This window comes from Vulpes vulpes, chromosome 2, assembly GCF_048418805.1.
Source record: "Vulpes vulpes isolate BD-2025 chromosome 2, VulVul3, whole genome shotgun sequence".
NCBI classification, from domain to species: domain Eukaryota; kingdom Metazoa; phylum Chordata; class Mammalia; order Carnivora; family Canidae; genus Vulpes; species Vulpes vulpes.
The window spans coordinates 159,575,409-159,585,252 of NC_132781.1; the positions used below are offsets into that span (position 1 = coordinate 159,575,409).

At 59.0% G+C, this 9,844-nt stretch overlaps 1 protein-coding gene across 6 annotated transcripts in view; it reads right to left on the reverse strand.

Moving 5' to 3' along the window:
* Nucleotides 1-9,473, reverse strand: part of PAX7 (paired box 7) — a 100,239-nt gene extending 90,766 nt beyond the window's left edge. Inside the window, exons 1-4 of one of the 6 annotated variants that reach the window (XM_072751038.1) lie at nucleotides 9,312-9,473; nucleotides 6,440-6,675; nucleotides 5,749-5,875; nucleotides 4,735-4,863 (exon numbers count right to left, since the gene is read on the reverse strand). In XM_072751038.1, the coding sequence (XP_072607139.1) occupies nucleotides 4,735-4,863; nucleotides 5,749-5,875; nucleotides 6,440-6,675; nucleotides 9,312-9,396 (577 nt within the window). In that variant the 5' untranslated portion in view covers nucleotides 9,397-9,473. Of the gene's footprint in view, nucleotides 1-4,734; nucleotides 4,870-5,748; nucleotides 5,879-6,439; nucleotides 6,676-7,409; nucleotides 7,653-9,311 lie in introns of those variants that run through there. The other 5 variants (XM_072751035.1, XM_072751036.1, XM_072751034.1 and 2 more) reach the window with 5 other exon arrangements.
* Between the last annotated feature and the right edge of the window lie 371 nt (nucleotides 9,474-9,844).

A 9,844-nucleotide genomic window follows, 5' to 3' on the forward strand; every position in this document is an offset into this window, starting at 1 on the left:
CTGTCTCTACTCTCCTTGCCCGTCACACTCGATTTAGGCACGAGTTTATCTGGCAAACAGTTTGCCGACTTTGTTTATTTACCGCGGGTTCCGGGGCTGCGAGCGAGCGAGCGAGCGAGCGCCAGTGTTTGCCTTTGTAATACTTATCTCATTGTTGTTCTCTCCCTCCTTCCCCTCTCTCTTCTTCGGTTGGGGGGGCGCGGAGGGAAGAAAGGGGGAGCCTTGTCGGCCCAGTGTGGGCTCGCCCCCATCCCCCCACCACCCGGGCGCGGCGGGGCCGTCGCCCCCTCCCTCTCTCTCCCCCTCTGGTCTCCCTGCACATCCACCACTGAGCGCAGCCTAAAGCCGGGGAATTGCCTGACACCCTCCCATCTTCCTCCGAGCCCCCATTATGCGAAGCTGATCCTACTCTGAACAGCCTCAAATCCCGCCTGGACTCTGTTTGATTAGATTGCCAACCCGGGGTAATCCTTTGATTTGGTGGAGTGTCAATTACCTTTCTCTAAACACACATTTACAGAGGAGGGAACTTGTTGGTTTAAATCAATGCAGATTGTTTCTTGATAAATGGACTATCTTCGTCCCCTCCCTCGCTCCCTCTTCCCAGGCCCCTCTCTCGCTGCGCCTCCTCCCCTTCCCTCTGCCGCTCTCGCCTATCCGGTAAACAATGCCCCTTCCAGGTGTGAAGCCGGGGGAAAAGAAAAAAAAAACGGTGTGGGCTGAGGGGAGCCGGCGCCCCCCTTCCCCTATTCATGCGCTCCCCCGGAGCCTAATTAAATTTGGCAGGTCCTTGTACACACAATCAAAACAGCTTCCTCCAGTGTAGCAAACCACCGAAAACCGCATTAGCAGCTAGCGGCGCTGCCAAATTAAATTGTTTCCCACCTCCTTTTACAAGTGTCTAAAACCGACACTTCGGGCTCTCCCCTCCTTTCCGAGCCTTCTCCGTCTTCTCCCACTCCACACCTGTAAGTTTGCCGCTTTAAAGACAAATTCAGGAAAAATGCAAAGAAACACACACACACACACACACACACACCACCTTAGGCCCCCACCTCAGAGGACCTTTCATTCCAGGCAAGTCGGCAAATTCTCAGACAGACTTGGACAACCGGGCACTCCCCCCCCCCCATAGAGGAAATGCAGGATCTTCCTCTTCTTTTAAATCTTGCGGCCCCCCTCCCTATTTCATGTTAATTGTGACCTCACTTAGGTGTTGTACCCTAGAGACCCAGGTGGAACCCCGATGCGGTCCGTTTCAGGGTAAATTTGCATATTGTCAGATGCAGGAGGCTTTGGTGTCCTTATTGTTGATTGCTGTTGTTATCGCCTTTTTTTTTTTTTTTTTTTGCTTATTTTTTTTACACTCCCGTAGCTCCCATAGAGGAATGGTTTGACTTTTTGCAACCCCCTATCAAATCTCCCACCAGAGACTCCCTGAGCTCCAGCTAGGAAAATCTTTCTCTCTCCTATCCCTCCTCAAATCCTTTCCCGGTTGGGTCTCTGGCCTGTCTCTCCCTTGATCCTTGGAGAAGGGGTGAGGAGAAGAGAGTCCAAGTGGATGAGGCCAAGGAACTGTCCATTTCCCTCTCCAGGTGAGCAGAGCACGGCTGGAGCCCCTATCCGCCGTGGTCTGAAATTCTCACAACCAACAATCCTAATAACTCAGTCTTAACAAGGATAAGAGAAAAAAAAATATGAACAGCCTCATGAATATCAGCCCAAGGGGAGCAGGAGTGAGCTGTTCAGAGATGAAAGTGCACAGAAATAAAAGCTCAATTTAATCTGCTTTAAAACCCTTCAACTTAACGTTTGTGCTTCAAACTCTGAGAGTGAGGACTGATTGGGGATAAATAGTTTCTTACCATGCCTGGGAGCTATAACACCCTTCTGCAACACAGTTTCCTATTCAGCAGCCCCAGTTTTCATTACCAGCTCTAATAAGTCTTAACATTATTAAATGCCAAGCGGACGATAGGGAAAAACGGACTCAGGGAGGGATCTCTCTTTAGCGCTTAAAGAGGAGAGCTCTTAAACCCCTTCTTCGAAGGCTCCCCGCCATGAGAGGGGCAACCCCCGGGAGAAAGCATTTGTGGAGAGCAAGAAGCCAAAACAAAGTTTGTGGGTGTGCACCCCCCTCCCCGCCCCGTCCCCCGCTCTGCCCTTGGAGGCATCTCTGCCTCGCCCCACCTGGCCGACTTGGGTGGAGGTTAGGAGGTCTTTTCACCTTTAACTTGGCCATGAAACTGATGGCTGGGGCCCAGGGAGAGAGAGGAGAGGTTCCAGCTGGGTGGTTCACTGGGATGCCTGCCTCCTGGCCCTGGGATTCAGGGGGCTGACACGATTTGTCCCCAGAGGGACAGGCAACCCTCTCTCATCCCCACTGTCCTGCCCATTCACACGCACGTACGGTCCCCCTGCACACCCACACAGGACCCCACTCGCACAGAATGCGACCCACGGCACAGTGATCCCAAGGCCCTTGGGCAAACAGCCACCCGGAGAGTCACATGCGCTTACACAGCCATCCAGCTCACAGTCCCAGCGCCGGACGTGCCCACTGTCACCCCCAAACTGCTAGGCTCTGTGGATCCCAGACCCACGGATTCCATTTCATCTCTGCAGCTCTTCTCCAGACTCTGCTCCTGTGCTCTCTGCCTCCCCATCTGGAACCGCCAGGCTCCTCACAAACCCTTGGAGATTTGGAGCTTCCTGGTTCTGCTGCAGGGAAATCCTCTCTGCAGCGAAGTGGCCCGTGAGCCGGTTTCGCAAGCCCTGACCAACGCCAGAAGCACCCGAACTCCCTGGGGCCCAAGGGATCCCCAAAATGCACTTTCTAGCCTCCTCCTCGTTTCTCCTTCTTTCTCCGAAGACGCGCGCGCACACACACACACCCCTAAAGTCTCTCCAAATAAAACCAAACCTCCTCCTGCCTCTCCCCGAGACTTCTCAGAAACCCTCTCTGCTGTGTCATTTCACCGGCAAAGATCATTTCAAGTTCAAAGTGCCCCACCAAGTCCAACCAAGTCCCTTTCTGAAACAAACTGAAGTAAGGAGTGGCCCCCCCCCCCCCCCCGCATGCACACACAGGGGTCCCAGGGCTCTGGCTGCCTCGGCCCAGCCGGGGGCTCCCAAGCTACACCAGCGCTTCCCCCTGCAGACCCGAGGCTCCGCGACAGCCCCGGCACAGCGGGGTGCCAGGCACCGCTCGCTCCCTTTCTTCCCTCTCCCTTTTGTCCCTGGCGGGACCGGGCTCCACTCGGGGCCCTGAATGTCAATAGCCCGCCCCTTCCCCAGCTCTAGGCCGCTCTCAAAGGGGCTGCCCCTGCCCCTCCTCCCACCTTCCCCCTCCACCGGGCCTGTGGGGGCTGGGCCTCCCCGGGTGTTGTCTTTGGAAGCGGGCTTTGTCTGTGAAGTTCATCTTCAAGGTTGGGAGAGACTACAGACAACTGCAGAGGGACCCGGGCTTGGAGTTCACGGGAGGCCAGGAGTGGGGTATCTCGAGAAAACCTCTGGAAAGAAATTCAAGCAAAATGTGCTAACAAGTTTCCAGGTCTCGGGCACTCCCTCACTTTTTCCAAAGCTACCGCCGTGCAGGTTTGCCCGACCGCTGTCCGTCCTGTCTGCCTGCTGCCTCCCCGCAGGCCAGCCCGTTTGGGGGCTCGCTTCTTTTTCCCAGCCCCTCTTTGTGACTCTGGGCCTTCAATTTCTATTTTTTCTTCCCCCCTCCGCACTAACTTAGGACACATTCACCAAGTCTCAAAGAGAACTACTAGGGGAGGGGGTAATGAGGAAGACTCCCTTCTCCCGAAACTTCCCCCGTCAATAAACAAAAGCAGGTTCCCCTTTCCGGGGCCGGGCGTGCAGGCGCATGAAAGATAAATGCCTTCCCTAGCAGACCAGGAGAGAAACGGGGGGCTAGGCTCGGCCTCCAGCAGCCTGGCAGCCGCTGGAAGTGGGCCGAGTGTGGGTACAGTCGGAATCTTTCTCCCCGCCGGAGATCCTCCCATCCCGGGCCTCTGGGAACTTGGCCTCAACTGCTGGCCCCGCCAGAGGCAAGTGCCTGACTGGTGCGCCCGACTGCACCCACTCAGTACGGTCTCCGCTCGAGCCCTGGCAACCCGGGGCTGAGGGTGAGGCGGCGGCCCACGCGGCCCTTGCTAATTTTTATTGATTGCAGCGGTCAGTCAACTGTCAGGCAGGGTTTCAAGGGACCGTTTAGAGAGCGTGTGCGGGTCTGGTTAACAAATTCATTTAGGGAGCCGCGGGCCGGCTCTTCCTTCCTCGCCCCCCCCCCCCCCCGCCCCCTTGTCCAAGTGTCCTATAAATAATAGATCCACACCCGGACCAGCCAAGACTCCAGCCCCGCAGGACACACGCCCCTGACGGCTCAGCCAGGCCCTGCGCGAAGGGCTTGCGCACTCAGCGGCGCGCAGTGCACCAACCTGCAACCGGCTCCCCCGGGACATGGAGGCTGTCTGCGCCCCGGCTCGGCAAGCTCTGCCCGGGTTCCGGGGCGCACAGAGGAGGCGCTCTATCGCAAACCCGGAGGGGCTCCAGGCTGCCCCCGGGGGCGGTGGGGGGAGCACTACGAGTCCCCCCACCCCCTGCAAAAGTGCCACCGCCAGCCTTGGACGGCGGAAGTGAACCACCGGCCCGCCACCGGCCCGCGCGCTCCCGCGGGGATGCATAGCTCGGCAGTGGCGCCCGCCCTGGCCACCGGAGGTTCCCTACCTTTGTCGCCCAGGATGCCATCGATGCTATGCTTGGCTTTCTTCTCACCGTCCTCCTCCTTCTTGTCCACTTCGTCCTCCTCCTCTTTCTTCCCGAACTTGATTCTGAGCACGCGGCTAATCGAACTCACTAAACCTCAGAAATTCAAAGGCAAAAGAGCAAGTATAAGTTGTTGGGGCAGCGGAGCCCGGCCACCTGGGTCCGGGGGAGAGAGCCCCAGCACACTGACACCCCCCCCCCCCCCCGCCCCATTTAAGCATTTACATCCAGGAACAGTCCTCACTAGGGAGGCCGACTCACCTGGGGCACTCTGACAGGGGCATTCCTATACTCCTCCATGCACACACTTGTGCCTTACACCGTCACCTCCCCTAGATGCACCCACACCCACACCTTTCCAGAGGCCCTCCAGCCCCTGTGGCTGTCCCCTTTACACCCAGGTGTGCCTCCCCGCCCCGCACGCCAGGAGGCCCATGCACATGAGCACACGTGCACGTCCACCCCAGGCCGCTTTCTGTCTCATAGGCCTCCACATTTGGGACCCACTGCTGGCTGGTGCCACTAACAGAAAAAATAATGACTTGGGGAAAGGGATCCAGGGAGGCCACGGAGATCAACCCTCCTAGGACGCACCCATCTCTCTAGGGCCACTTTTCTGAGAATGCACCAAGGGAGCTCTGGTTATCACTCAGCCTTATCAGATAACTTTTTGCTCCTTCTGTCCCTCCTTCCTTCTCTCCCTCCTTTCTCCACTCTTTCTCCTCTTTCTTAACTTTCTCTCTTCTCTTTCCTTCTTCCCTCCCTCCATCTTCCTTTCGGTTTTGATTCCCTCCTTTGCCCTAACTCTCCCGACACTCCTGCTCCCTTTCCTCCCGACTTTCCTTGGAGCTCCCCATTCTTCATCCCCTCCGGTCCCCTCGGGCCTTCAGCCCCCCCACCCCGCACAGCTGCACAGCCGGAGCCCCAAGCCCCAGCCAGACTCTACTGCATTGGCCGGCTCAGCTGCCTTCTCACCTGAGGGCACGGTGCTGCGGTCACAGTGTCCGTCCTTCAGCAGCCTGTCTCGGATCTCCCAGCTGAACATGCCTGGGTTTTCCCTCTTGTATTCCTCGATCTTTTTCTCTACATCCGGAGTCGCCACCTGCTTCAGAGGTGGAGGTGGGAGAGCAGGAGTGGAAAGATGGGGTAGGGGGAGGGAGACACTTTTAATATCAAACTCCCAAGAGCCCCGGGCCAGGCTGGTGGCTCTGGTTCCCATGTCCCCCACCCCTACCCCCTTCGAGATTGGCTTTACTCTTTCATAAAACCAGGAAAGCAGCTGGGTGCATAGGGTAGTGACAGGTAATAAGATAGGACCTAGTTAGGACTCTTGGGACTCCCCCAATCACTATTTCAGGCAAGACAGGGAAGACTTTCCCTAGTCTGGGATGATGCTGGGGGCTCAGAACAGATGTAGCAACAGCCCAGGGATGACTCATTGGCTTCAGAGTCCTGGACAACCTGGAAACTCAGCTACTCTAGCCCCTAGAAATCTAAATAATTAGGAGAATATCTATGGGTGAGGACACTCTCCTCCTGTACTTTCCACAGGGAGCATATAGACACCCCAGTGGTACTGGATGACACAGGGTAGTGAGAGGGGCCACAGCCAGGATCCCCCAACCCTGAGAAGGCCGACTTCGAGCTCTGCAGCAAAGACACTCACTCTGGGCTTGCTGCCGCCAATGGCCCCAGGCCGGATGGACCCCGTCTCCTGGTAGCGGCAGAGAATCTTGGAGACACAGCCGTGGGAGACACGTAGCTGGCGGGAGATGACACAGGGCCGGATGCCGTGGTGGGCCATCTCTACTATCTTATGGCGGATGTGGTTAGGCAGGGGTCGCCCGTTGATGAAGACCCCACCGAGCTGATTGACCCGGCCTTGGCCAAGTGGCGTGGACACTGGAGAAGGGAGGGGAGGAAGGAGAGAGGCACAGGGTGAGGATGGGGAGGAGACACTGAGCACACCCCTTGACTCCAGTTGTGTTTGAGCCCCAAGACTCCCAACAGGGGGTCTCCGAATTCCCCACATTTGGAGCTGCGGCAGCTCAGAGGTCAGGAGAAACACCGTCATAAAGCTGAGAGAGGGTCCTGGAAGGATGGAGAGAGGAGTCAGGTTGGCTGCCACAGACACTCAGATGCGCTGTGCCCCCATTCCTGTCACCCTATGGGGAAGGAAGACACACCTAGGAGGGATCTGGTGCTTCTGAGAACGGGAGGGAGAGGGCAAGAGGCTGACGGAGTCTTGGAGTCTGTGGGACCAGCGGCTCTGTCCCCCAGGATGTAGTTTGGGCTGCAGGTCTGCTAGCCTCTTAGAGGGGCCAATGGGGGGGCGAGATGTGGCCCCTCTGGTCAGTTCCAGACCCTAAGTGGTCGAGACTATCCATTTTGTGGGGGGCCAGAAAAGGCTGGTCAATTCCCAGTATTCACAGCCCTGGCCTGGGCAGCAGAACTGTCCTACTTATAACTGAACAGCCCAGGCACTGGCGACAAGATGCTGTTGGTCGCTGCCTCTGGAGTCACCTGGCTGTCCCTTGAGGGACCTCCCTTGCTTCCAGCCCCCCTCCAAGTTCTAATTTCGTTTTGGGGCAATTCTGGGAGGCGCTCCGGGGTCGGGGAGCTTCCATAGCAAATACCTATTTGGCTTCAGAAATCCACGATCTGTCCCCGCAGGCTCTGTGAGGGTGGCACACAGATGGGTCACCGTCTCCCAGGGTGGGCGACTTTGGGAACCAGGGAGACAGGCACCCCTGCCGCAAGCTGGGGAGGGGAGAGCTCCCGAGAAGCCTTAATGCAAAGTCTACACAATTTCCTCACAGAAGGTTGGGGGGGACACCCGGTACACTAATCCGGCCTCCATCCCCCCAATTTGGGGACCAGGCGGCTGCGGAGATGTGCCAGATTAGAACGATTTCACAGCCGCCCGAGTGGAGGGAGCTGCCGGGATAATTGGAAGGGAGGAGGCGAGAAGGGGCTCGGCGGGCCGAGCTGTTCCTACCGCCTCCTCCCTCGCGCTCCGGGTCCCCCCCACCTCTCTTTGTAAAAGTAGGTGTCTGAAGCCACCCTCGGATTTAATCAGAAATCGTGCGTCGCCAAGTCAGAGTCACTCGGTCTCCGTGGCGGGATATGCCATTAGCGCTGGAGAGCTCTCGAGCGCCCAACTTTATATTCAAGAGCCTCTTTAGCGACCGGCGCTCGGCTCTCCTCAGTATTCTCCGTCATGTTGGGCAAATATTGTTCTAATCCTCTGCGCGTCCTCCGCCGCCTGTTTTACTTGCATTCGCTACAGGAGAGGGCTACGGCAAATCCCCGGGCTTGGGCGCTCTCCCGCCTGCGTGGCTGCTCGCGCGCACTTGATCACGGAGCCACTCTCCTCGCCTCCGTCTAATTCAGGGACCCGCGTCGCCTGGCTGCCAGAGGCACCCCTCCCTCCCCAGGCCGCAGGCCGCCTGCCCATCCATCCCCTCCCCGCCTTCTCTCCCCTTCCTCATGCACAGGGGGCTCATACAATTCCAAGAAGAGTGATTTAAAAAAAAAAAAAAAAGGAAAGTGGCACCCATCTCCCACTATATCTTTAGGACACCCTGGGCTAACCTACGCCCAGAGCCCAGAAAGCCGGGGATCCCTCGGTTGACAGGTTGAAGGCCTTCCATTAGTTTAAAAACAAAACAAAACAAAAATGCAGGAGAGGGTCTGGGCAGGGCGCTCCCACCCTTTCCCCCAGCCCCGGGACCCGGTCCGCGGCCAGTCCTCCCGGCTCGGAGCCCGGTGCTGGATATTTACGGAGGACCCGTTACAGAATTAACACTCTCCCCTTGTCTGCCCGTCCCGAGCTTCTCTCCGGGGAGAGTTCCAGAGTTCCCAGGCCCAAGTGAAAAGTTTTTTTTGGGGGGGGGGGGGCCCGGGGGACGTAGGGTGGGAGGTAGAAAATCGTTGCTATTTATTTATTTCAAATCAGTTTGTTTCCAAACCAAAAGGCAGGAGTTTCTGACTGGTGCGTTGGAAGAAAGGGGCAGCCTTCCTAGTTCAGACAGATGAACTATCACACATGGCCCGGATTTCGAAATAAAAGGGATCGGAGGACCCTGCCGGGAGCGGAAAAAGGAATAGTGCAAGAACGGGAGCTGGGGAACGCGGAGAGCTGGGAAAGCCACCTGGGGGAAAGTGTCTGAAAATAGTGGAACGAGCTGAAATTGGCTCCGACTTGAAATTTCCGAGGGGCCGAGGTGCGCGGGGAGGAGGGGAGGCTCGGCCGGAGCCCTGGGGAGCCCTGGGGAGCCCTGGGGAGCCCTGGGGAGCCCTGGGGAGCCCGGGGTGGCCCGTCCCGGGGAGCTGCGCAAAAGCGGGGCAAGAGTGGGTCCCGGCAAGTTCCAGCGCCCGGATGGGACCCAGAAGAGAAGGGACCCCGGGTCCCTGGCGCGGCCCCTGCCTCCGGCGCTGCGGGGACCCGGGGCTCCCGGCGGGGCGCGGGGCGCGGGGCGCGGGGCGCGGGGCGCGGGGCGCGGGGCGCGGGGGCGCGGCCCTCCCGGGGCTCTTACCTTCCAGGGGGAACCCCGTGCGGGGGTAGTTCTGCCCCGGGGCCGGCCGCATCATCCTCGGGACCGTGCCGGGAAGGGCCGCCATGGTCGCGCACGCCGGGGACGGATCCAGAGTCGGCCAAGATCGCTCCCGTGCGCTCCCTTCCACCCCCGCCGCTCTCTCCTCCTCGCCTGCTTCTTCCACTTCTTTTTTTAACCTCTCCCCCCCCCTCCTCCCCGGCACACACGCGCCCTACCCCCGCCCCCCCACCCCCGGCGGCCGCCGGGCGCGTCCAGAAGCTGGGGAGGGGGGCGAGGTGGGGGCGGAGGTTGGGGTGGGTGGTGGGTGGGGAGGGAAGGTGGTGACAAGGAAGTTCAAGCAAACAAACGCGGCCACCCCAAGTCCGCCCCTGCGCGCTCCGCGGGGCCAGAAGTTGTGCGGGCGGATGCGCCGGGCGCCACCGGGAGGCACCGGGAGGCGAGGCCGGGAGGGGAGGCCGGGCAGCAGCGGGAGGCACCGGGAGGGGAGGCCGGGAGGGGAGGCCGAGAGCCAC